The sequence below is a fragment of the Mus musculus genome, chromosome 10 (genome assembly GCF_000001635.26).
Source record: "Mus musculus strain C57BL/6J chromosome 10, GRCm38.p6 C57BL/6J".
Taxonomy (NCBI): Eukaryota; Metazoa; Chordata; class Mammalia; order Rodentia; family Muridae; genus Mus; species Mus musculus.
In genome coordinates, this window is record NC_000076.6 from 29494932 (window position 1) to 29522600 (window position 27669).

A 27669-nucleotide genomic window follows, 5' to 3' on the forward strand; every position below is an offset into this window, starting at 1 on the left:
ATATTGTTGTCCTTCCTATAGGGTAGCAGATGCCTTCAGCTCCTTCGGTACTTTCTCTAGCTCCTCCTTTGGGGCCCTGTGTTCCATCCAGTTGTAATACATGAGTTTATCTTGGTCTAGCTTTTTACAAACAAATATTACTTACTTCATGATTGTACACTAATGGGTTGTTTGCATCCATGTATGTATGTGTACCACATGTGTGTGTGGTGCCTGTAGAGGTCAGAAGAGGGTGTCAAATCAATGAGGGCTGCAGTTATGGATGGTTGTAAGTCAGCCTGTGGGTGCTAGGGATCAAAACTGTGTCATATGCAAAAGCAGTAAGTGCTTTTAATGGCTGAGCTATCTCCCAAGCTCCTTGGCTTGGCTTTTAATCTTTTGTTGTAGTCTCCTTGTGATGAATAACTCTTACTTTCAACTTGGTGTAATTTAGAATCACACCATTGACACAAACCTCTAGGCATATCTATGAGAAAGTTTCTATATTAGATTAGTTGATGTAAGAAGAGGCAGGCTAAGTGAGAGCAAGACCATTCTATGGGGTACGGTCTTAGACTAAATAAAAAGGAGAGAGAGAGATGAGTATTCAACTCTCTCTCTCTCTCTCTCTCTCTCTCTCTCTCTCTGTAAACCTACTTTGCCTTTCTCTCTCTCTGCCAGAGTTTTGATATCAAACTGTCAGCAAAAGTTCTTTAAGTAGTTTTGCCAGTTTTGGAAGCAATGGGAACATAATACACTTCATTTTATACATGGAAGGTGCAATAGAAGTTACATACTCCATATCTCTACTAAAGAGGAGTGGTTCTGATGCTTCCATTTAATTGGGAATCAGTGTTTACTGACACTGAAGGTCCTTGCCCCCAAATGGTTTTTGATCTATCAATAAAGACGCCAGTGGCCAATGGTGGAAAGCAAGAGGCAGGACTTCCAGGTTCCAGCAGGAATGGGCAGGAAGAGGAGATGAGATACTTGAGAGAGAGAGAGAGTAGGAACAGACTCAGAACTGTAGGGTAGATCTTCCAAAATGTAGGTGGAAATGGAAAAAGACCCATGGAAGGGCATGGTGTCTTGGGCAGCAAGGCCAATGGACTTCATAGAAGATAACTGGGCCGTTAAGTTGAGAGCAGAGTTAAAGATGTTGAGCTAGGAAAAAGGTAAGGGCATGCTAGCCGCAGAAGGCTTAGGAAAGCCCAGCCACAGAGCCAATAAGGCAGTTTAAAAATGAGTGAATGTATGTGTGTGTGTGATCTGTGGCTGAGCTAGCTCTTGGGCAGGTATGTGTCTGCAACTCACCGGGAGCACAAAGCAAAGTAGACAAAACTACTTGCCACACTGTACTGTGCTTTATAGAGGAAGAGACAGCACCACAAGGAGAGATTGGTAAAGACTAAGTGACCATATTCATCAAACGGCAAACAATAAAAAGATCTCTGCATGGCAATAACACTCACCTTCCTCCCCTTCTGACTGTGCTTGGGTGGCACCATAGAAAGTAACATGGTTGCCTGAGGCAATGGGTACAACTTATTTCTCACCTTCAGAGTCAGAAATGACCTTGTGACTAGTACAAGATAAAAGAAGGGTGTGGATAAGCTTGCCAGTTCTAAGTATCTCCTCAGGTAAACCTACTTTGCCTTTCTCTCTTGGACTTGATGTACCTTCTTGACTTTGAACACAGCCCATTAGCCTCAGTTCTCAGCCATCCTGAAGGAACATGGGTGAGACACATGAAGGAGCCCAGCTAAGATCAGACTTGCTGAATGGATCTCTGTATAAACTACCCAGTCACAGATCCTTAAACGGATGGCTGTTGTTTTACCCTCGGTTTTGAAGTTACTTGTTATGCAGTGTAAATTTATAGAAACATCTCTCATAGTATCTAAACAAGGGCAAGATCATTGATTAGGGGCTGAGGAATATTTGTAGTACAGTTAGCACTCCCTCACATAACATAGCAGTGGGTGCTATTTTAAACACATTTAAGAAGGCAGTAAAGAGATGTACCAGCTGATGAAGTCTGCCACATAACTACCAATCCCGGATTCATATCTCTAGCACCCCTGTAATAGTATGGAACAACAGCATGAGTTTTAGTATCCTGGTTTGAGTGGGAGAGACAAGCAGTTTCCAGAAGCTCACTGCCAAGACGTTCTAACCAATCAGCCCAAGGCTCGATGTAGGGGAACGTCAGGGACTATCGTTCTTCCCTGGAGCTTCCGCCTTTGGCAGTTAGAACTCAGCAGGAAAAAAATCCTGAAAGCAAGTCCTGCACCTGTTCCAAACACGAGTGTCCTACTTCTGTCCACTGTGATCCTCCCAGGAAAATCACAGACGTAGTTTCAAATCAAGATTTGAAGATGCATTTAAAAATCACTAGGCCATTTGCTTCACCCATCTTTCAGTGGTGAAGGTATACAATTAAGGGACTCTTCCTGTTTTACACATCTCTAAGCCCTGACATCAGAGCAATTAGGCAGTAAATAGATATGCTGGTGGATAGATCTTGTGCTTATCATTTTATAGTTCTTATCTCTTAAACTGCCTGAAGGTTTCTTATGTTTATGATTCTGAGATAAAAAATGACTAGCTAATCTAGATATACTAACTCCTATGTCTTCTAGTCAACTTAGCCTGTTGGTAGCCTTTCTAAGTGTGTTGATTCTTCTTAGCATTTACATTTCAAAGTACTTTATGGTATACCACACGTATTTTATAGCTGTGTATCTAAGGCTAAGTGAAAAGTTGGGTAATGTTCCCATGCCCTGTATAGTTTATGGAAAGCACAGACACAGGTCATAGCTATATGTTTCTTTGACTTCTTACTGTTTAACTTAACTTATTTATCCACTTTATATTCCAATTGCTGTCCCCTATCCTGGTCCCTCTCTCACACAGTCCCTCCCCCAACCCCTGTTAAGGTAATATATTCAATAAGTAGACATTAAAAGAATTTATGAAAAGTCTTAAGGAGTGATGAATTAGGAGCATGATTCTATTTCTTCCTTATATTTCCAACCTACCTTAAAAAATGAAACAGGCTCATTGACAGAAAAATGAAGAGTAAGGAAAAGTGGAGTGGGGCAAGGAATGTTATTCCAGGAAATCAACAATTCCTGCTAGTACATGTATTATCAAATTTGAGAAATTATAAAACATTTATACTGTTATATTTCCACAAATCTAATTTTGTGAATGTAAAATGATGTGGTATCCTTGGAAGGGAGGAACAAAGATCAGAAACAAAAATTTCAGTTCACACTTCAGATACAGGTTGATACTCAAACAACTTTATGGCATAACTTCTCTTCTAGCTGCTAGTCCTAAGAAGTGGCATTTATGACATCAATTTTATGGCAAGTGCAGTGAGAAGTATATTATAAGGGCATATTCTCAAATAAAAGAGAAAATATAATATAATTTAGTTTATGGAATAAGCTTCATTTCATTTATATTCTTGAAGGAAAATATACTTAATACAAGTTAATGCTGTAGATTTTATAGAAACAAACATGGTGAAGGCCAGATGTAGCTCATTAAATTTCAAGATCTTTAGTAAACAGAAATAACTCTGTGGCTATGGGAGCATACCAATAGAGTACTCAAGCAGTTGACTTCCAATGCCAACTTTCAAAATCTAAGACTTTTAAATTAATTGATAACAAATGCTAAAAAGACCGTTTTCACTAGCCAACTTGCATTTCTGAAACGAAGTTTTAACCAAAACTTCTTACAGATTTACAAAAGTTAGATATTCTCTTTAATATAACTCATATTTCCAAAAATTTTAGTACCCTAGTTCTGAGTTTCAGTGGTAATGGAAGATTCCATACAGTCTCATGGTGGGCAATTAATTCTATTGATATGATAAAAAATATTTTGTAAAAACTCAGGTGATCAAAATTACTTTTTCTATAAACAATGTTCATGTTTAGCGTGTCCTCTTCTGTGATTCTAAGAAACTACTTTACTACGTGGTATTGTTTATGAACATCTGTTCAAACATCTCAGCTTCCCTTTGGACTCTGGGTTTAACTTCATAGTACTCTCAGAGAGGATTCTACTTAGCTATGAATCTTTAGGAATTCACATGATATGTGGCCACAGAAGTAAGAGTTTAATAAAAGTAGGTTGAATGAATGAATTAGTGAAAGACTAACTGACATAAGCGAAGGAAGTTCATCTGCAGATGTATTCAACTCCTGTCAAATGACAATTAGCTTGTGGAGACGGCCATTCATAGGCTCACTAGAAAATTATCTATAATTAGTTAAAGATATACAACATATTTGTAGGCAGTGGTACTGAGGACATGATTAAGAAATATGGGGATGATCATTTAAAAATCAGCAACTGTAGTTCTACATGAAATTTATTTCACCTCATGCACTATCTTCAGTGGTAAGTTTCTCCTTGGTGCTTACAGGATTTTAACAAATGTTGAAATAAATAATATTGCTCTAATAGTTTATGCAACCTGTTACAAAAGCCTAGAACAGCAACATGGAGACATAATGTCCCCAGTGGTCTTGACCCTTTACTTCAAACCGTGAAACTTAGAAACATTTGCACCATTTTAATTTGTAAGCAATTGTGTAGAGAATGTCTCCTGTGGTAGGGGTATGTCCCTTTGTTATGGTCTCACAACAGATGATGTTCACCTTGTGTTTATGAAACTTCCCAAAAGTTCCTGGGCATTAACAAGGCAGATCACAGACAAAAAAAAATAAAATAAAATCAAGCCTAAAAACTTATAGTAGTCTCTTGATTTGGGCTTCATTTATCACACTATCACACTAAAGAGCTGAGGTCAGGTTCCTTACTAAAAAGAAAAAACCCATATCAGATCTATAAACTGTAACTTAGGTCCATAGTGTTCTTTTCCTACCCATTTTAGAGCTTCTGGCATTAGAAATATGGCCAACTATTCCATAAGATATAAAGTGAAATATGGATCAGATTGGGAGGATTCAAAGAAGCATGTTGTGTTAGTGAGTCTGTACCTCGCTCTCCCTTTGAACACTTCTTTCTTTGTACTATACAAGTTCTTGTCTCGCTGGTTGGGGGGCACAGGTTACCCTTGGCTGAAGGATGCTGTAGTATATCTCGGACCCGTGTTTCAGTCCCCCTTTTGAAGCCACATGTTTTTCCTTTCTTCATACATGGACTCCATGGACTCCATTCACTGGCCTCACAGTGTACTGCAACCAAAGCACAGGCAGGATTATCAGTGAAACAAGCAAACAAACAAACAACCACAACATATCCCTTCAACACATCTATGTTTCTAGAATAGCTTCTGCTTATCATAGTTGGGCAAGATAACATAAATAAGGGGCAGACATAGAACGCTTTTTAGTGCATATGCTGTTGGGACAGTTTCTTCTCACTGGATTGGAATTCTGCGGTGAACCTGGTTAACTCAGGCACACCTAATGAACGTTTTGGAAATTTCCTAACACTGCTGTAAGAAGTGAGTGATTCTTACTAGAGCTCGAGGGATTGTTGACTAGATAATTAAATGTTTGCAGATCTCAGAATTAATTGAAGGGCCTGATAAAGCACAGGATTCTGGACCCCACCCTAGCCTTCTGATGACATTTCTAGCTTGGAGCAGATGTGCCGCCTTAATGCAGAGATGTTATGTGCAGACTTGGTAACATCATTTGGTTTGAGAGCATCTGTGCTAGAGGATGGCAGGCAGAAAGGACTATCCAGGTCCTTGTCCTAGAGTCAGTGCCCTTTCTGTTTCCCATGCTGCGGAATACCTAAACGTTATTTATTACTCAGTTAATTCACAGCAGCATCTCTAACTTTAGTGAACTTCTGGTCAGTGACAGCTAATAACTTGCGTTTGGTCTGGATGTCCTTGCGTGGTGCTTAAAGGGCAGGGTGTGCCCTTCTGAAGCTGTTGTGAAGATTTGTTTCCTCTGTGTGAGTTTAGTTTCTCTGCTTTTCATTAATACTTTTCCTGGGTTTTTGTAGCAGATGTTTGTACTTTTAATGACATTCCAAAAGTGCTATTTTTCCTTCTTTCTACCCTCCCTCCCTCCCTCCCTCCCTCCCTCCCTCCCTCCCTCCCTCCCTTCCTTCCTTCTTTCCTTCCTTCCTTCCTTCCCTCCTTCCAACAATGTGTCTTTATGCAGTCCAGCCTAGAGTCAAACTCATGATCCTCATGTCTATGTCTCCTGATTTCTAGTAGTACAGGGCTGTGCTCTCCTGGCTGGTTTTTAAAATGCTGTTCCTGTTTTTATGACCATGAAACACCATAACTTACAACAATAGAAATGGCTTCCAATTGTAAACCTTTCAGATAGTACAGCTTGTCTCCACAGAAACATGTTTCTGGTAACCTCTTGCAGTGTCTTCTAACTTAGTGGGGTGTTATTGTACAAGAAGGCTACCTCTGATGACAACCTTAAGAACAATAACCTAAGTGATCTAGAGACTTAAAATTAAACCTCTAGATATAAGAAAGTAATTTTTAATTAATATTTTTATTTTAAATCTAGAGGATTAAAATGTCCTTCATTTTTATAGGCATTTTTATCACTTGCAGGCACCCAAGTGCAGCACAGAGTCATATAAAAATGAATTTGTTTCAGTAAACTTAAATGAGCTCTATTGAATCATCTTCAAAATAAACTCCACCTTTAGCTATACCATTGTGATTCGGTCAGCAAATAAAGCAAGTACACTATTTAATAGTATAACATTTTGCCTTTTATGAACCTTACCTCCTAACACCCTTTCTCCAAGTTAATCATCAAATAGTAATATAGATGAAAAAGCCTCCAAGAAGGCAAATAGAAAGAGAAATATTAGTCTGTATGTTAACTTTGTGTCTGTATTTATCACTACAATTAAGAGGACAAATTAGAAAAGAAAGCATTATTTAATTTGGAAGCCAAAATATTGTTGGTCTTTCACAACAAAGGTGATAAAATCAAATACATACTTTCACTTTATGAAACCAGAATTGAAAAATTGAAACATAGGTAGTTACTGATCTAAAAATCAGAAAATGATTGGTTATTAAGATGAAATTCTGATTTAATCTTAGATAATTCTATTGAAGGAAAAAAATATAACTAATGAGATTAGATAGTTAAAACCCATATTAAAGGAAGATATTTTTTCCTTCAGAAATACCTTAAAAGGCTGATAATGTAGCAAATATAATACTTTCATAAAATGGAAAGGTTAGAAAAATGATAGATATAACTAAAAGAGTGGTTTAAGTTCAATTTAAGTTTCAATTACATGAACAATTTAAAACTGGGATATAACTTTGTTAAAAATGCTTAAGAAGGATCTTAACCTCAGATGCTGTCTTCCTTCCTTCCTTCCTTCCTTCCTTCCTTCCTTCCTTCCTTCCTTCCTTCCTTCCTTCCTTCCTTCCTTCTTCTGCCCAATGAACTAAGTATTTGAGAAAAATTAATGAGCCCTAGACCCTAGAAAGAGTCAGTCTGTGATTCATTGTCATCTGAGATGTAGTGAAATTCACAGTAAAAGTGTGGGTGTGTGTGTGTGGGGGGGTGAGAGGTGGGAATGGGTGAACTTGGGTTCAGCCACTGGAGGCATGTCCAATAGGAGATATAGCTAGGTTATGAGCTCCCAGTCTCTGTGTTTACAGTGATATATTGACCCCCTCTGTGACTTCCAAGAGGAACAATGAGGAACACAGAACTACACTGCAGGGGGAAGCAAATATCTCAAATCCAGAGTGGAAACAATATGCCGTCTTATAAAGGTAGAAATGTAGGCTAAATTGATTTGCAAACCATGAGGACTGGATACATTGTTACAATGATCTTTCATGCCACCTCTATACATGGGCAATAGTTTTTTGTTTGAAATCTATTTACTCAGTTTATCTTCTAAGTAGAAACAAAACTTAACTAACAGCCCTGGGCAGGGGAAAGATACACTACTGGTAAGCAGTGAAGAGCTCTAAATAAGGTCCTAAGCTAAGCACTGGAATTTATCGTGTGTTTTGCGCTCCACATCTCAGCTTTCTGGGTCCTGAACCTCCATACTTTGATTGTCCTTTGTGTAGTGAAGCGTGCCATTATTTTCCCTGATAGTCTGGGGCAAGCCAGCACATGCTATGCATAAGGACTGACTACCAAGATAGGTACTTCCCTTAGGGAACAGGCTAAAGGAGCCAGTCCTGATGAAATTGCCCATCTACAATACAACTGTGTCCTAGGTCATTTGTTCAATAAATGGCCATTGGGCAGCTAGTGATATTTTAATTGTTTAATCATCATTTAAAATTTATGGTAAGAAATAGAATTGGTAACTTTGGGGATATAAAACCCAATTTTCTTTGAAGACTTATCCCACAGTGCCAAATGTTAAACACTCTGTGATAAGAAACTATTAAAGAGCATTTAGCTTTTAAAGACCGAATGTTACACCTTTAACAACTAACAAAACTTAAATATCTGTCCTTTCTCCTCAGTAAAGAAATCCTACAAGTTTCTGGTATCTGCACTTTAATATTTCAGTGGAGTGTTTCCCATTTTGTCCACTGTTTGGAACTTATTATCTCGAATCATCAGCCCTTTGGATGATTAGACCAGAAGAACTTTCATGGACAACTTTACCCCTTTCCTAAGTTGTTTTTCTGTGTTTTTCATGATTAGGGAAGTTTGAAACAAAAAGAGTCAAGATAAATTTGAGATTACTGGTTCCCAGCATTTCTGCGGCTAACTTTTAAATATCACCTATGGTTTTCCTTCTGCCAAAAAAGAATGTATAGACATAAAAGTTGCATTTATCCTGAAATGGTGGAGCCACCAACTTAAATTATTTGTCCAACACCTTAAATTATAACAGAAGCACACTGTGGGAGCCTGGGGCACTCCTGGAAACTATCTTGTATTGAATCAGGAGGCTCTGTGTACACACACCAGCATAGGACAGCATCAAAGGTTTCTGCAGCCACTGCCCAAGGGACTTGGAGTTCTCTTTTTCTGTTTTCCCATTTGGGTTAGCCTCTGTTCCACAACTGCATCAAACCCATAGCTCTAGTAGCTGTGTAACACTTAAAAGAGGGAAAACATAGCCCAACCATGATTTGTCGTTTAGACAGACAACTTGTCTGAGGAACCTCCTCTCCAGAAAACAGGCCTATAATTAATCAAAGTTTGGACTGTCTCATTCTGTCAGTTTGAAGGAGTCCAAAATTTTCTCTCTTCTCTGTGTTTAATACTTAGACACAGCAACATTGGTGGGCAATATTAAAAAAAATACCACCATATGGAAAATAATTTCATTATGGGTTGTTATCAAATTTAGGGTTTTTTTTTTTTTAAGTCTTGTTTTAAAGTAGAAATCAGCTAAGTTTGTCCCACTCACACATTTCCTTCCTTCTCTCCCTCCTCTTTTCCTTTGTTTCTCTGAAATATTTGATGATCAGAGTAGTTCGAAACAATTATGAGCCATCCTTAACAAGTAGCAGAACACTCTTAAACTACCCACAATACATGCAGGATATAGCTATGTGAACATAGGTTTGGAATAGTATCTTATAAACAAAGATGGATAGGGCCTATTAGATATAGCCTCTCAGGATCTTGTGGAAGATTGCCATTGTCATCTGATGTGTTTCTCACCCATTATAAATCTTAGAGTCCTTCCTTACCAATACTGACACATTCCATAGTATGATTGTTGGCTTCTAACCCTTCTGGGCAACTGTCAAGGCACTTTCCAAGGTGTAAGTAAAATCCACTTTTACACTTTGTGCAGAAATTTTTGTTGAAACAGGTATCACAGTCAACTTTGCATTCTGAAAGGAAAAATACAGAAAAATAATTGTCACTCTGTCATGTTCTCCAAACTACTGCTGGATCATCTTCCTACTGTACATGCAACTTTGGCATCAACTTCAGTGTTCAGTGTTATTTTGCTAGACTGAATTGAGGGCTCCCCCAAAGCCATCTCATTGATATGCATCCTTTAAAAATTATAGTATTGTAGCACGCAAATACCTTTGTAACATATGCTGGGGCCCCTTGATTGCCAGCATTTAAATACAGAGTTTCTAAAATCTGAGACACTTTGGTGACTGACATCATGTTAAAAAAAATGTTATAGATTTTGGGTGTTCAGGTTAGGGATATTTAGCCAGTAATGTCTACACAACCATTCTCAAATCCAAAACCCCCTGAATCACCCCTGTTTCCTGGTGTTTCATATAAGAAGCTCTCAACCTGTCCATTTGTCCAAGTAGCATTTTGCATTAAGTGATAGTAATGCTGTGTTATTTGAATAACATACACTGAAATAATTCATTTATACTCTTCTCAAGGATTATTTGTTCACTCAATATTTAACTGTCTACTAGATGTCAAAAACTGTAGTTGACCCCATTCATGGGGTTGATGCCCAGTGTTCACAAAGCTCACCTTCTAGTAGGAGACAGAGTAAACAATTTCAGCAACTGACTCCTATGTAGTAATTACCATGAACCATGATTGTTATGGGTATTTTGCAACATTGTTACCAAAATGTTAGCTTAAACCAATGCAGTGGTCACTATAATGACTCTTATTCACAAGTGCTGTAACTGAGGCTCAAATCTAGCAGTGAATCAATCAGTCACACAGGAAAGCTAAAGGACAGTTGGCTTTGGACTTGTAAGTGTTCTGGGAAACAAGAATCACAATAGCACAGATAAATGTAGGAAAAACAGAACGGACAGATGACTGACAAATGGCCGAGGCCAGTTCTTTTGGAGGAGTGGACCTTACACTACCTCACTGAGAAAGGGATGCCTTTAGAATCTTGAATGGGAGAGCAAGCAGCTTCAGAAGTTCCAGAAGAGCCAGTGAGGAACAAAATTGTCCAGACAGATTCTGACCTGGGACACTCTGAGGTAGGCAGCAGGGAAGCAGGGAAGGAGCCACTGGTGGAAGGACACATGATATTTGGAGAGAAGGGATATTTCCTCATTTGAATCTTTCAAATGCCACTTGGTTTCCATTGCTGAGGCTGGAATTTTGAGGCCAGGATGACAGTCCTCATAAACTTGATTTCCAACCTGCAAATATTTTCATTGCTATACTGGAAACTTATAGAGGCCAAAATAGCTGAAATAATTCTTCCGGTTACTGAATGCTTGGATATTTATATGTAATGGGAACTCGATTGGTTCTGATACCTGTAGTCATTTTCTGTAGGGCCAGTTAGGAATAATCCTGTTCCTGGATTTAGGTTGTTTAACCCAACACAAACAAACAAACAAAAACAAAACTTGAGTGATGTTTCTAAGTTAGTAGTGAAAATGTTCCTGTCCTGAGGGCTAAGTCTATGTGTGTCTTTTCCTAATATTATGTAACTAGTACTTTTTTTTTGAGTATTTTAGGTTTCTTAGGAGCTTTTTTCATCAGGAGACATCTCTCGGGATGAGGTGAAAATGAGAACTATAGAGGGGTGTGGCTACTTACTTGTACATTTATTTATATCTGGATATCGAGTTCCGTAATATCCACTTGGACACGAAGAGAGACACACTCCTATCTGCTTCATGCCAATCCTTTCCAGAACAAAAAACAGTCTGGGCTTACATGACAAACAGCCATTGTAATCTGAACACGTTGCACAGCCTCCTTGGCAGCCTTGACTGACATTAGGATGCACTGCAGAGGCAAAGCAGAGAGACAAAAAGAGAGGTTAGACTGTGGACATAAGATTCAATGACATTTCCCTCTCTGTGTGTATTTTACTTTAATTACCTTTCGACTTGATGATAGTGGGCAAATGAGATAAGATTATTTTTCCTACTTTTTTTTTAAGTCCAGAATTTTCCTTAACCATATGTAATATTTAATTTGAAATCTCATATCTTTGCACCTTTGAACATTCAAAATATATTTCATTCAAATGATTCATTTAAAAATCTCAGTAAAATAGAATTACTGAATCAGCATGCAGGAAAATAGGGTTTGAAAATTTTGTGGGGTTTTTTAAGGTATGTTTATTTATTTTATGTATATTAATGCTCTAGCAGCCACCTGAATGCAGAAGAGGGCATTAGATCGCAGTATAGATGGATTAACACACTACATAGTTGCTGTGAATTGAACGCAGGAACTCTGGAAGAGCAGACAGTGTTCTTAACCTCTGAGCCATCTCTCAACCCCTGTTTTATTTTATTATTTTTTATTTTTTTAATTTTAATTTTTTTATTGCAATGAAACTGGTAAAATTGGCTTGATTTTGTGTGTGTCACAGACGATAAGCATGTCTGTGACTTCAGCAGCAAGTGTAATAACATGCACTTGAGTGAAGATGTTGAACAAAGACCTTGGGTCTGGAACATCTATTTCAACTTTGACCTAAGAGAATACTTTACTCTTTAATCCAAATCAAACTAATTCGGAAACTACATTAGCATACTGCCACTGCCCAGTGCTTTTCTGAAATATTTCTTCTCACCATTAAATTTGATACAGTGTAAAACTTTGCATCTAAGTCTTACCAGTAAGTTTATATGAATTTGTGTTTACTACTTTGGCTTTTTGGGAGAGAAGCCCTAGAGTTTTTGTGCCCCCAGCCCCATTAATTTAACTCATTCAAGTAAATGGGGAAGAGTCACTGTCCTCACACTCCTGGCTTCCGAAGTCATAAATGCATGATGTAAGAGTGCTCCGGGACAAGTCTGAACACACGCAAACAAAGACTAGAGGCATCATTTACTGGAACTCCTCTCAGTTAACTTGGTTATGGGAATTGATTATGTGTTACCTGACTGAACCAAGTAAGGAGCATGCTGCATGTAGCCTGTGTTTAAAGGTATCGTCTTTCCCAATGGATTCTGTATTAAAATATAAGCTAATCCTGTATAGGACTTTCTAGGAAGTCAACCATCTTCCGTTGAGAAGCCAACATTGACACACAGGTATCTAAAGGTATCTTGGCATATTTCTGACATCTTTTATTGACAGAGAAAGGTATAAACATCAGTAGACATGGACACTATTAATCTGTATTTGCAATGATGTCTGATAATTAAGCTCTTTATTGCAGAAACAAAGCCCTGCAGTCTTACGATGCCACACCAAGAAGCAGAGAACAGGAGGAGAACCATGGTCTGGGAAATAAACTTCAAAAGTCCCATATTAATAATTTTTCTCCTCCAGCAAGGCCACACCTAAGGGCTCCATCTCTCCCCCAGATATTATCACCTACTAGCTAGGGATCAAGTATTCAAAACATGAGCCGGGAAGAATTATTTCATATTTCAAGTATAATATTAGTCTGTAATCACAGTGATAATTGGTTATTAAGCTCTTCATTGGAACAACAAAGCCCTCCAGGCACAGTCTGAAATGATACCCATAACAAAGATCCTTCCTGTTGGGGTATAGGAGTTAGCTCCATAGAGGTCATTCAGTTGACCCGCTTCCCTGGCCTGCAGGAAACCATCCCTGAATAAGCCACAGGAACCACAAGCAGCTCGCTCTCATTCCAAGATGTTTCATAAATAAACTGAGGAAATGTGTGGGGGAAGGGAGGGCTGCTTTTCCTGTGCATGTTCTTCTGTAGGGTGGGGCAGTCCTATAAAGTGGGTGAGGAGGGTTTGCCATTATGGGACCTGAGGGATTTGTACCAGAAACTCCTTTCCAAGGAAGGTCATTTTTTATGACAGGGGACTAGGGGTGGGGGAGTGCTTGGGAAAAATGAGAACCTATTTTAAGCAGGGAAATACCCTCAAAAGAAAAGGTATAGGAGAACCGCAAGTGTTCAGAATCCATCAGAATTGAAGTCAGAATCTCGAAGTCCAAGTGAAACCTGTGAAAGATTTTCACAAAACCCATCTATGGAAAAATAGATCATACTTGAGAAACTAATGGCTTCCAAGTCAGTCAAGCAGTGATTCCAGGTTCAATGAAAAGGGTCCAAACTGATATGTCCTTACCACTTAAGTGTTTTAAGGAAAATGTGATTTTGAAAGTTTATATACCTCAAGCCTTTATGAATTATGAAGCTACTTTAAATAGATTAGTTATTAATATTAATGTGTTTTACACATTTAGAGCCTCAAATTCCTTAAGATGTTTCATTTAAAGCATTGGATTTGGATGTTCAGAAACTTCTGAGTCAGGTCTGAGTTTGTCTAATGATTGGCAACAACTTCCTGTGACATGGTAGGATATGCTAAGACCTTGCTCAAATCCCCGAGACTCTAAGCCTTTCCCCAGTGAACTGATGCAAGTCAAGTTGTGATAATAACAAGTCTTCCTGCATATTTTCATTATGCACGAAGTTTTCGGAGGAGCAAGGAAGGTTCAGTTGTCCCAGCTTTTTGGTGGAGATTTACTGGTTTGTAATCAGAGAATTTACGATATGGGCAGCAATGTTTGAGCACAAATATGTTTCTTTGGGAAAGATTCAATGGCCATAGCCATGGGAAATGCCAGACATTACAATTCTGAAGTGCAGATTCTGGCATCCTGTTTTTAAGGGTCAATACTGTAGTGAATGGTTTCATGAATGCTGTATAAGGATCACTGAAATTATAGTCAGTATTACACAACTAGATACAAATTTCCCAAACTTCATCTTAAGGCCTTTTACTTTTTATATGGAAACCACAGAAAACTTTGGTCTAGATTGCCTGTAAGAACTCTTCCAGCCATGAAACCCTGTGAGTCTAAGACAAGGAAAAAAAAATAGAATTTTAGTTTGTCATGCTCCTGCCCTTTTGCCCCATTCTATTAAGTTTATTTTCCCTTATATATTATATTTGTCAAATAATATCTTTCTACTGCCATTGTATATGGACATTGTAGACTGTGACACTAAAGAGGAAAGGGATGTGTCGTAGAAGACTTTCCACTTTGTTTTAGAAGTAGTTGGACTTTATCAGCACATACATGACGATGTCAGGCTAGAGGAGGAAGAGGTAACACCACAATTGCTCCAGTTAACAAGTAGACTGGAATGAGCTTGATACAAGGTTGTGTATGTTTCAGGAACAAATCAGACTATCAAGAAGACTGGAGGCATAAGGTGCATTTACAGTATGAAACCTTTTGTGGACCATGACACGCCAAGATTTCTGTAGACAAGACAGGTTTCTATATGGTAAATGACATGTTGTGATTTCTTTTCTTTTCTTTTTTTAGGTATATTTTCTTCATTTACATTTCCAGTGCTATCCCAAAAGTCCCCCAGACCCTCCCCCCACTCCTCTACCCACCCACTCCCACTTCTTGGCCCTGGCGTTCCCCTGTACTGAGGCATATAAAGTTTGAAAGACCAAGGGGCCTCTCTTCCCAATGATGGCCAACTAACTAGGCCATCTTCTGCTACATATGCAGCTAGAGACACGAGCTCTGGGGGTACTGGTTAGTTCATATTGTTGTTCCACCTATAGGGTTGTAGACCCCTTTAGTTCCTTAGGTACTTTCTCTAGCTCCTCCATTGGGGGCCCTGTGTTCCATCCAATAGCTGACTGTGAGCATCCACTTCTGTGTTTGCCAGGCCCTGACATAGCTTCACAAGAGACAGCTATATCAGGGTCCTTTCAGCAAAATCTTGCTGGTGCATGCAATGGTGTCAGCATTTGGAGGCTGATTATGGGATGGATCCCCGGGTATTGCAGTCTATTGAAATGGTTTTTCCCTAACACCTTAGCAGACCTGAAGATCATGAGATAGTTGATGGGATATTCTAGGTAAGGTGCTCATAGTAACTTCAAATTAAGCTAAGAATGGTATGGTAAGGGTTGGATGCATGTTCCCACAGTACCAAGGTGCTGTAATCAAATGAATATGGTAACCAGCAGAATAACTTGGACAAGAAAGGGATTTGGGAAGTTGGGATTTTGAGTTCTTTTGTTTGTTTGTTTTTTGTTTTGTTTTTGTTTGTTGTTTGTTTTGTTTTTTGTTTTTTTTTTGAGACAGGGTTTCTCTGTGTAGCCCTGGCTGTCCTGGGACTCACTCTGTAGACCAGGCTGGCCTTGAACTCAGAAATTCACCTGCCTCTGCCTCCCAAGTGCTGGGATTAAAGGCGTGTACCACCACTGCCCGGCTGGGAGTTTGAGTTCTTGATAGTGGGAAGAGAGAATAAGAAGTTACTACTTAGGGGGAGAGAGCTTGAAGGTGAAGGATTAGAACAAGGTTGAGAGGAAAAGGGAGTCTGCTTATCAAAATGTGGTACAGTATGACATAACCAGAAACAGAGTTTACTTTGGAGTGTTTGTTGGTGTACATGGGATTGATTCTCTGGTGGTAGCTAGTTAAGGTGTAGAAAGGGAGAAGCATTCTGAGACACTTCACATTTTCTCATAAAATAATAGAATTCACCATGGCAACTGTTCAGCAACCTATGGAAGTATATATAGCATGTAGTTTTACAAAATGACTCCACGCTAAATCTGGCTTTCCAACATTGGTGGAAATATTGTTTCTCTGTCTGTTCCTAGCCCAGTGCGTAGCCTGAGACCAAGACTGTATGTTTCTCCTAACCAATTCCTCCCCCACAAATGCTGGCTCTGCCTCTCCAGAGCTCTGAGATGGCTCTCTTGCCAGGCCAAAACCCTGTGGTCAGCTGTGGGAACGCTGTCACCAGCCTGCACTCTGCTTTGGTTACCTCTCCGCTCGTTTTCAGTCCTTAGCCGAATCTTCCTGTTCCAAAGCCTGGCGGAATTATGCCCCTGCTATGCTCTTTCCCTCTGGCCCACCCGAGTCACCCGTGAATGGAAAACACCAAACAATCTTAATTTAAAATCAACAGATGACACAACCACTGGGCACGGAATCTATTATCCTAAACTCAACTATTCTATGTTGGAAATCTTCCGGTGGCAGAGGTCGCCACCAGGTCAAACAGTTCCTGGTCTCATTCCTACCTCACTGTAAAAAATGGCCATTTCTTCCTCTCTCTGACCCAGAAGGCCCACCTCTCCTATTCACCCAGCGATTGGCTTCTTGTTGTCTTTATTAGCCAACCAATTAATTAGTGGAAAATTCCTCTACAAGTACATGTTATCATGATCATTCATTTTTTAATTTCTAAGCTAGGTGTGAAGAAAACTGAAAATTAGGGAGCAAAGAATAGCTGAGATCAGGGATTGAAATATATATCTTTGTTCCTGCTAACTCTCTCTGGAGGTAAATGCTAATATAAAGGGGGCTAGATGAGAGTGAGAAAATGGAAACAATTTACAGGAATTCAAATTGGGATCTTTTGACATTCATGCAAAATTAGTACTACTTAAGTTATAAATAAGAAAGAGATACATTGTAATAACTATTTTAAAACGTTTTTTATTTTATTTTGTTTTGTTTTGAACTTAAAATTTTTTGAGATTATAATATAATTATAAAATTTCTCCCTTCCCTTTCCTCTGTAAGCCCTCCTATTATCCTATAAGATGGTAATCTTATGAAAACTGTGTGGAAATAGTAGATTAATGCATCATTTAAAAACTGTCTCCAGTGTCTGATGCCAAGTGTTCTTGAGTGATATCTGACCAAGTTTTCTGACTATCTAGCTGAGAAAGTTCAGCCTGTGACTCGCGGTGTTTATTATGCATCAAATCAACTGAGTATGAAGAACTCTTGTGTGAAAATTCACAGCAAGCTTCAGGGATCTGCCTTTATTCCATTTCTAATGTTCAACTGGAAGTCTAACTCTCATCTACTTAAACTATGTGAAAGTAACCTATTGTGTTTTGTCAATTATCTACTCTCCTCATTTACTTGTGAGTTCATAAAACAGACTTGATTGGATTCAATGTAAGTGCTCATTATATATGAGCAATTTTGTAATTTTACAATTTATATAATTAATATGTAATGAATTCACAAATTTGGTAAATATCACTTTAGCCAAAAAAATAAAGAAACAAGCAAACAAAAACATAGCCCTAACCCTGGCAGGGGCCTTAGAGAAAGGAGAAGGAGAAAAGACTTCATATTCACTTCAGATTTCTCTCCCTTTTTGCACTTGTTCACACTTAATGTTCCTCAATTTAAGGAGTTTATTTGGTCTGATAATTTCTTGGTAGTCTCTTTGATAATTTCTGGCATCTATACAGAGTGACCATTTATTGCATTGATTTTTAATAATCAGTATGATTGAAGAATGAATGACACCCATAATATAAAAAGGCTGTGTAATTGTGTTTTTTAATGCAAGTGTTAAACTGATATTTAACAGAAAGCTAAACAAAAAAGGTTTTTCTAGATGTCTTTTAGTAGTCTCTTTATCTAGAAGTTTTTTGTTTAATCTTGACTAAGTAAGGAAATGTATTTCTACACAATCAAGTCCCCAAAAGACTGTGGCAGCAGGTCTCCTTGTGTTATTATACAGTGACATTATGGTAACTGAAAATTTAGGGATGATTGATTCACAGTTCCTTGAAGATCAAGTGTTAAAAAATAGAATTACTGGATAGTCTCTTACACATTTTTTGGTGAACACAAAAGAAAATATTGAGAATTTTTAAATTCTCATTCATTAGTCAAAGCTTAAATCTGACCATGGTTGAAACTTTACAGCCTTTTAAACAATTTGGAGGAATTAAGCATAGGTGTCAAAGTAGGCACAAAAGCTTATTTTAATATGTACAGTAATTTAATGAAATATAACAATGCTATTTTTCCTCTTTATGTATGTGGTGTGAGTTTGTGTGTGTGTGTTGGGGGGGGGGGTGTACATATGGAGACCTGCAGTTGGTATGGGGAATCTCATGTTAGTTGCTTTCACCTTATTCAATGAGATAGGATCCCTCAATCAAATTTGGAGTTCCCAGATTTGGTTTCACTGGCCAGCTGTCATTAGGGATCTTCTGTCTCTGCAGTCAAGGGCACCGGGGTAGTGGTTCTTAACCTTCCCAATGCTGCTAGTCTTTAATACAGTTCCTCATGTTGTGGTCCACCCCCACTGCTCAAGCATAAAATTATTTTCCTTGTTACTTCATAACTGTGATTTTGCTACTGTTAATGAATCCTAATGTAAATATTTGTGTTTTCTGATGGTCTTAGGTGACCCCTATGAAAGAGTCCTTCAGTGCCCTCAGACGGTCACCACCTACTTGTTGAGAACTGGTCTTCTAATTGCAGGCAGATACAACATCCACTCAGCATCTTCATTGACTCTGGAATCTGAAGTCTGGTTGTCATGTTTGAATGGCCTCTCTTAACTACCAATTTATCTTTCCAGCCTCAACACTGTTTTACACCCCTACACCATGATAGCAGGATCAAGATAGAAATACTTGCTAGTTAGAAGTAAGCTTGGAGATGAATGGAAACATTATACATCGATGCAGCAAAAAGGCTATAAATTAATGTTTTAGTTAAAGAAAAGTAAGAACTCCTTGTGTTGTATGATACAGAGGATACATGGGTAAAGGTTCTTTAGCTCTTTGTGTCACTATGTTAACCTGCTGGTAGTTATATAATAGAGAGTTAGATAAATACACATTGTCCTGGTCTCAGGTGAATACACATAGAATCACTTAGAGGTGCTACTGTAAACATGGTGATGAGATCAGACATTTTGAAGTTATTCTTTGTTTGAAGCCTGGATGGTAAGGAGAAACCCTGGAAACCATCCTTGAACAACCGAGGAAGTGTCTACCAAGTGCAGAGATGACAGCAGTGAGTAGGAACTGGCTACAAGGAACAGCGTGAAAGGAACCTAGGAGGCTCCAGCACTGTGACTGACAGGTGGTGTGTCAGAAGAGGGTGGGCTCAGACCCCAAAGACCTGCCTTAAATGACTGATGTCACAGATCAAATGCATGTAGACTGTACTTCGTAAACATTTGTAAACATTTGGTCTGATAGTGCCATCTCTTTCATTTTCTTAATCTTATGGATCTGGACAAGAAAATATGTTCTTTTATTAATTTTTATATTAGAGGAAATGTAACTAGGCACAAACTTGGGGATTTGCATTTAAATTCCAACCCTTTAAGAGCCTGTGTATATGTCTCCTTTTTTTTTTTTTTTTAAATATAAGAACATTCCATTTCCCCTCTGTTCCCTTCTATCTCCCACCAGCAGTAATTTTAATTTGCTTGGGGCTTTTAAATATTCATTCCTCTTTTAGTGGAGTATATCTGGGGCTTGTGATAGAGAAAGAGAAAAGGAAAGTTGTGAAACATACAAGAGGTCATTAAAGAATAAAAACTTAATAAAAGTCTTACATATAGTCCTTTCTTGCATTTTCTAAATCGTCCCATTAGTAATGCAAATTGAAATGACTAGTAATTCAGGCCACTAACACTGTGGCTTTCAATTCTAATAAGACTTACATAAGAATCTCCACCATATGTTATTTTATTCATTAAAAGATTAATAATCCATGGGTGGATTTCAAAGTCTATGTGATTAGTAGGAATAATCATATTAATTGCCTTGTGCCCAGCCAGTCTGATCTGCTGGTTTAGTATGATGCTGAAACTGTATCAAAGGCATCTGAAGGATCAAAAGTGAAGGGACTTTTCCTTAACCACAAATAGAAACTCTACTACAAAGTGAGCACGCTCTGCTCTGGGTTAAAATGTATGGTACTGAGTCAGCATTCCCAGCTGTTTCTAAGGGAGGGGAAGGTTCCCTTTCTCCAAGTGGCCATGTTCCCAATGGAGGTGAACAGAGGACAAGAGGGGTTGGAGAGGGCTGAGAATCCAGATCCTGCAGAGAGCCAGGACTGTTGATGAGTTTGTGGGTGGTAAATAACAGCGTTTTTTTTTTTTTTCAGGAGACAGGTCCAACAGTGTTCATCCAACAGTGGGAATCATTATGTGCTCTGGCTTGGCTAACAGAACCTTTCCATTTTTTTTTTAATGGGAGAAATAATTAGAAGTCAACATAAACAGAAAATGTGATCATTTAATGGTACTGACCCTGCATGGGTGTGAAGCCATAACTACCAACTCACATTCTTGAACGAAACAAACTTCAGTCTGTACGAAAAAACAAACTCTACTTTGTTATATTGTGAATAAACTTGGATCTTCATGCCACATAGCATGCTGAAGTAGCATATCTGATGGCCGAAGCCTTAGCATAAGCAAACAGCAGGCAGAGATTTGCGGTGTTTTAATAGGCACAAGAAGATGTGCAAATAGAAAGCATACCATTAAACAAAAATACATGGCTTTATGTGTCACACCTAAAGTTCTGAGAGAGAAAAATCAGTGGCTATTTCTCCTAGATTCGTGAAACCACTGGTGAAACAGAAGAGTAGATGCACCTTTCTGAGCAAGATGCTTTGCAACCCTTGATATGCACTCCCTGCATTGGAGCCTCATTTGGAAAGGAGCCCTGCACACTTCCCAGAGGAGGCCAACAGAGTGGTGGGTACAGCCTCTCAGATCACAGTCTGGTTTGGAATTCCAGGTCTCTCTTCTTTTTTTTTTCTAGCTAAATTACTGACATTTATCTCTTAATCCAAGTGTTTATTTAAAAATCAGGTTATTCAACACCTTATCCTTGCTAGCCAGCAAACACAAAAAGATGGGTAAAACAAATTACCTGTGTCAAGATAGTTAAAATCTGATTATTTATTTTGGCATATGTTGCTTGCTCATTTTGAAGCTAAGGTTGTCTATTTGTGGTACAGGAACATCTACTTGATAAATTCTGAGAGAAGGTTGACATTGTGCAAAGTACCTAATGTTTGTATAGACACTCATTAAAAAATTCATTAAGCACCACTACCTTCTATCTTCCATTCCTGGAAGCCCCACACTATCACCACTGTTCCTTAGCAATAATTTGACCTCCATGGGTATTTATTACAAATCCAATGCAAGTATCTGAAACTTCAAAGATCCACAAGTGATAGATGTGATGTTTGTCTTTCAGGAATTGGTCTCAGCATCCACCTTCATTCACTTACCTGTGAATTTCATAATTTTCCTTTTCTTAGCAGCTAAATAGTAATCCATTGTGTAAATATGTCACATTTTCATTATTTATTCATTAATGGATGGACATCTAGGCTATTTCCGTTTACTGGTTATTACAGTAAAGCAATGGTGAAACAGGTGATAGATCTATTTTCAGACTTTTAGGGACCTTCTACACTGATTTTCAGAGTGGCTGCACCAATTTGTACTCCATTAGTAGTGAATAAGTGTTTCCCACCCCCCTCATCCAAGCCAGCATTTGTGGTTATTCAAGGAAAGGAAAAATAATATAAAGGTTTGGAGGGATAAATGGAACAAAAAAGGTAAAATTGGGGTTGAGGTGACTTAACAGTTTAGAAGAAGGGAGAGGGAGGCATGAATAACACTAAAGATCTTCGGAAAGGTCACATGGGAAGCTATCTACCACTATAAAAGATTACACATGCAAAGTTATGATGGAGCCCCTTTTTGACAGGATGACAGTGCCCCCTATGAGATACCAGAAACTAACAAAAGGAGACGACAACAACAAAAACAAAACAACAACAAAAAACCGTGCCAGGAATAGCTATACCCTTTTTTGGAGTTGCTAACAATTGAGAACACATAGACTCCAATCAAAGATTATAGAATAATGTTATTGCTATATTGTAATACCAATGCTACATTAATTACCCCCCAGAACTTTAAAGTAAGACCCTATTGCTGAAGAGATAATGTACTTGAGTGATAGAACATGAAAAAATCAAGATGGTACTCACTTGGAAGCTTCATCCTTACAGGATAATCTTTATAGTTCTAGAAGGTGCTTTACATGTTACTAGAAGATACAAAATAATCATCCATCTTACCAAAGTATGACTCTTCTGAGCTATAAAAATGAATGGTTTGGAAAGAAGCATCCACTGATGTAGTAGAGACAGGAACACCATGGGAGTAACTAACTTTCTGAGTGATTTAAGTTATGCTGTACAATAAAAAAAAAACAAAAAACAAACAAACAAAAAAAAACTCCATACATAACAATAGTGTTGGACCAAGAACCTGTGACTAGATAAATCATAGGCCTAGGGAAGAACTTACTATTATTATTCTGCTAAATAGACATAGTTTTAACCCACCTTCTTTTGACTTATTGTTATACATATAGATTAGTGCATCTCTCAGTTCTCATTAGAGAACCTTCTACTTGCAGTATACAGTGATTAACATGGAAAACTACAAGTATCCAAGTTACTAAAATGGTACATCTCTATCACATCCTCTTCTACCAAGGCTTAGGGATCATTGTGGAAGAGGGGCAGAAAGAATAAAAGAAGCAGAAGTGGTGGGTGAATACAAGACAACGTGTCCTCAAGATGCAGAAAGGCACCTGCACATATTAACTCACAGTAATTGCAGCAGCATACCCAAGGCGGCTCATGGCAGACCAAATCCCAGCATGGAAATGGGAGGTGGGCATGAAGTCTTATCCCTAGCCAAGGAGCTGTTGGCAATTGACAGCTGCTTGGATCAGGAAATCAACTTCCCTAACAGTGCAGGTCCTCAAACAAGTTTGTTGAGTAGGGAGAGAGTGATGGATTTAGGAAGTGTGAGGAGGGATGACTATGAATAAGGTATGCTTTGTGAAATTCTCAAGGAACTAGTAAAAGAAAAAAAATATTAAATCCTAAGTCTAGTTGGGTGTGGCAGTCAACATGTTTAATCCTTACACTTCCTTAATCCTTACACTTTCTTAATCTTTACACTTTCAAGGGAGAGGCTGGTAGGCCTCTGTGAGTTTAAGCTCAGCCTGGTCTATATACCAAATCTAGGCCTGCCAGGATATACAGTGAGACCCTGTTGCAAAGAAAGGAACCCACAAGTAGAAGATAATTTGTTGTACCACACAGTCTGTCTCTTTCTGTGTGAATTTGAGATAGCTGGTTGATTTAGCCAATACTAAAGAATGGAAAGAGGGTGTATGCTAATACTTCTTTGGTTGCATGGGAGGCAGAAATTTACTAAGAGCCAGAGAAAGAAGCTGCTTTGTAAGGACCACAAAAAAAAAAAAAAAAAAAAAGACTGTGAGTATTACTGATGACCCATTAACACATCCAGGAAGGAATGACTGTGGGGCTAACAACTCACCAAAGACATGGACCTTACCAGACTGAGACAGATGAGATGAATAATAAAAATATTAACAGTGAGGCTGAAGAGATGACTCAGTAGTTAAAAGCAGATAAAGTTCTTTCAGGGTACCTGAGTTCAGTTCCCAGAATTCATATTGAGCCCCATAAAACTGCCTATAATTCCTGTTCCAAAAGGATCTGAAATCCTTTTCAGGTCTTCAAGCTTACCAACATTCCAGTGCACATATAAGAACATATAGTCTGTATTTGTGTCTCTATGGCCCAAGGGTGTGTCTAAAATTCAAATGATTAGGTTCTACTTCTAAAAATTTTGATTTGGGAATGGAAAAGGTAGACTTTATTATCTTTATTTTGAAGAAGCATTACAGGTGACTCTGACACAAAGGGTGGATTAACCACATGGTTTGAGAATCACATCTTTGCCAAATGAAGAGTTTCAGCTATTGCTGATAGTAGTCTCCCAGAACTGCAGATAGCATTGTGATAAATCTTGGTCTTTGGCTCAAGAAGCATATGATGGCTTAAGAAATTATTTCTGTTTTTCTATCTAGAAAATACTACATCTATATAAGTTAGAAGCTTTTTGCAACAGAAATAAGGACATGACAAATTACTGATTGTTGTGGTATTTACATGCTCTAGTCATCAGTTAGGAGGAAAAGTACTCAGATAAATGGAAAGATGGGGAGAGAGAAAGTAAATAGAATTACTAGGTACATATGCAATAAGAAGATTCATGAGGATGCTGCTAGTATGGAATTTAATAGGGTCTTATAAATCTTCTCCATAAATTTTCAAATGAGAACACTAAGATCTGCATAGCTTGTTAACTCCTAAGTTATAAAAGCATACATGCCTAATTTGATAAATATTCATGTATTTATTAATTATACCTATGGATTATATACATAATCATTATTATGGAAGTATAGAAATATTTATTTAAAACTGTCTTCCTATATAGAGCCCCATATTCTTCTTCTTTTCCTTTAACATGGTGCTATGGCCTAGATAGTTCTTTCTTCCCCTGATGGGAATGTGATTGAACAGGACCTTAATGATCTGCCAGTAAATTTCTTCTCATCCAGTAAAAATCTCACATACAACAAATATTTCCCTTAGCCTAAATGATGTTGAAGCCAAACCCAAAGAATTTATGAAATATTTCAGTGGAAATATTTGGGGATCTATGCAGTGTAGAAAAACTCACATACTTGCACTGGGGAAAAAGTAAACGCCCTTCTTTCATGATATGTTTTTTTGCTGCTTACTGGGCTTGTAATAAAATACTGTAGAAATGATATCTCTGGATTTAGTTAGATTACGTAGCTAAATCTGCTCTGTCCATTTTAAAAGTATATTGAGCAACTCAGGTAATGATGTGACAGTCTCCATATATCATGCAAACTACAGTGAAATAGGCTGCTGATGACAATGTCACTGTGGTACTTTACCAGCCTAGAAAGAGTTAGAAGGCCCTTCATCCCAAGGATAGAAATAAGAACATTCTCAATGGTAAGCTGCTAATTGATGACAAGTTTGATAATTTGGTAAGAATCGTCTGCTTTCAAAAATGGTGCTTCATCATAAATGATAGATCAGGGAAGTAGCCTATTGTGACCTTGAGAGGGGCTGCCATTCAGCAAGGAAATGATTTGCTGCATGTGCAGTACTTCTACAGTGGAAGAACAGGTAGTTCTCTTCAAAAGGGCTACAAATTAAACAAAGATATTAAGTTTGTAGCAACAATTATCACCATTTAGTTCCTAAAATCAGAAATCCAGGAACCCTATTGAACCCTGCCTCCAATCTGCCTTTTCTACACATTGTTGTCTGTAAGGAACAGAGCTTATAACTTTCCTTTCTCACCAATACCACTGATGCCAATTAGCAACCAGAATAACCATTTAGAAACGCCAGCTCTGATCTCATTGATCTTCTGCTATAAGACAGTGTAATGTCCTTTTACTTCCCAGCAACAACCCTGCCAATTATCCAGGTTTATTCCTTGTCTCAGACTGACTTTTGTCTAATGAAGCAAAAATAGTATTCCCATCTCCACAGATGAGGGATGTCCTCCTTTAGCCTCCCCTGCCTCTGGACTATCCTCTTTGGTAGGCCTAATGACAAGCAGAGTGTCACAGTGAAGGCTGTTAGGTTAAATTTTGCCTCTTTAATGTCTGTATTCTTTTGATCTCCTTCAACTTTTTACTTATCAGATGGTTATCTATGTATCATATATTTGTTGCATGGGGTAACACAAAATAACACATGCAAAAAGTTTCTTTACTTAAAATCCTTCATGAGTTAATTGTAAATTACAATAGAAAAGATCTCAGACAAATTGATTTCATGCCTTTATATTTTAGGAAAGAACCTCTTTAAAGCTATAATCTGGTGTTAGAAAGCTCATCAACAAACTTACAGTAGACATCCAAATAGCATGTTGATGTGCATTTGCCAAGCTAGGGCTTTAAGTAAATCTGGTTTTATGTTTCATGTAGTGATCAAGGGGTGGGTTACCATAAAAGGTTTGAGAAATGCCTTGGATTGATGAACAAAAATGCACAATTTTTAAACATAAAATATTTTAGTGTTTGTTTGGTAAAAGCAATTCCAGTTAATGAAGGAGTGTGAAAGTTCAGCTCTAGAAATTAATCAGTGCACCCAAAATGGAAATTTGCTCAGCCAAACTATGCCACTCCATTACAAGCTTTACCTAACAATGCCAACTACGTTTACAGTACGCATAACATACTTCCTGTGATTGTCACAAAGGTCACACTAAGTGATGACTCCTATTCATTGGCCATAAATTGTAAGACAAGAAAATGCTGAAAGGCCTCATAAATTCCACTGTTTTAGTCTGCGCTTCCTCCCATCTTTGTGCTTCATCTCCACAATGCTGCTCTCCAGATAAATATCTGGATAAGACTTAGACTTACTCATTGCAAATATCATTCCCATTTCTATTCAAACATATCTAAAAAATGTGCATGTCATGGCTTAGAAATGGTACCTAACCATTCTACTTTTATACACACACACACACACACACACACACACACACACACACCAGGCTTCTTAACTCAATATTTTAACATCGTCAAAATACAACAAGAGTAATTTTCTGGTATGTTTTAGTCACTTTATTTACTGCGGAACATGATAAATTTTAAATAAGGAGCTATTCTGTGAAATGCATGGTATTTTAATGAGGACTAAGTTGAGTTTTATTTTTCCCTGTACTATTCCCCAATAGATTTGTTTCTGCTTATCTTCTTAAAATGTAGTCTAAAAATACAAAGAAATACATATTTGTAAATTGAAGCCCTAACTCCATATCTATGAAACTTTGAAAGATAACTTTGTGATTAGAGCAAGTGCTGAGAAAGCAAAAACAAAAAACAAACAAACAAACTCTTTGATGTCACTCTTGAAGGGACTTAAGGTCAGTAGCCTACTCTCAAGCAAATGAAGAAGTACTAGACCTGCTTTACAGTGGCTACAACGTAATCACAGACTAAATGATTTGTGAAACTATGTCTATCAATTAGAAATCAAACTTCTTTGCCTCCTTCCTCTGAGTCTTCTCTTACTGTAGTCAAAACTCAAGAAAACACAGGTTTTGAGAAGGGCAGTCAAAAGGCAC

The 27669-nt window shown here is 38.1% G+C and overlaps 1 protein-coding gene across 1 annotated transcript in view; it reads right to left on the minus strand.

Moving 5' to 3' along the window:
* Nucleotides 1-27669, minus strand: part of Rspo3 (R-spondin 3) — an 82762-nt gene that overhangs the window by 41826 nt on the left and 13267 nt on the right. Inside the window, exons 2-4 of the mRNA NM_028351.3 lie at nucleotides 11457-11648; nucleotides 9650-9796; nucleotides 5001-5198 (exon numbers count right to left, since the gene is read on the minus strand). Coding sequence (NP_082627.3) covers nucleotides 5001-5198; nucleotides 9650-9796; nucleotides 11457-11648 — 537 coding nt within the window. The remainder of the gene's footprint in view (nucleotides 1-5000; nucleotides 5199-9649; nucleotides 9797-11456; nucleotides 11649-27669) is intronic.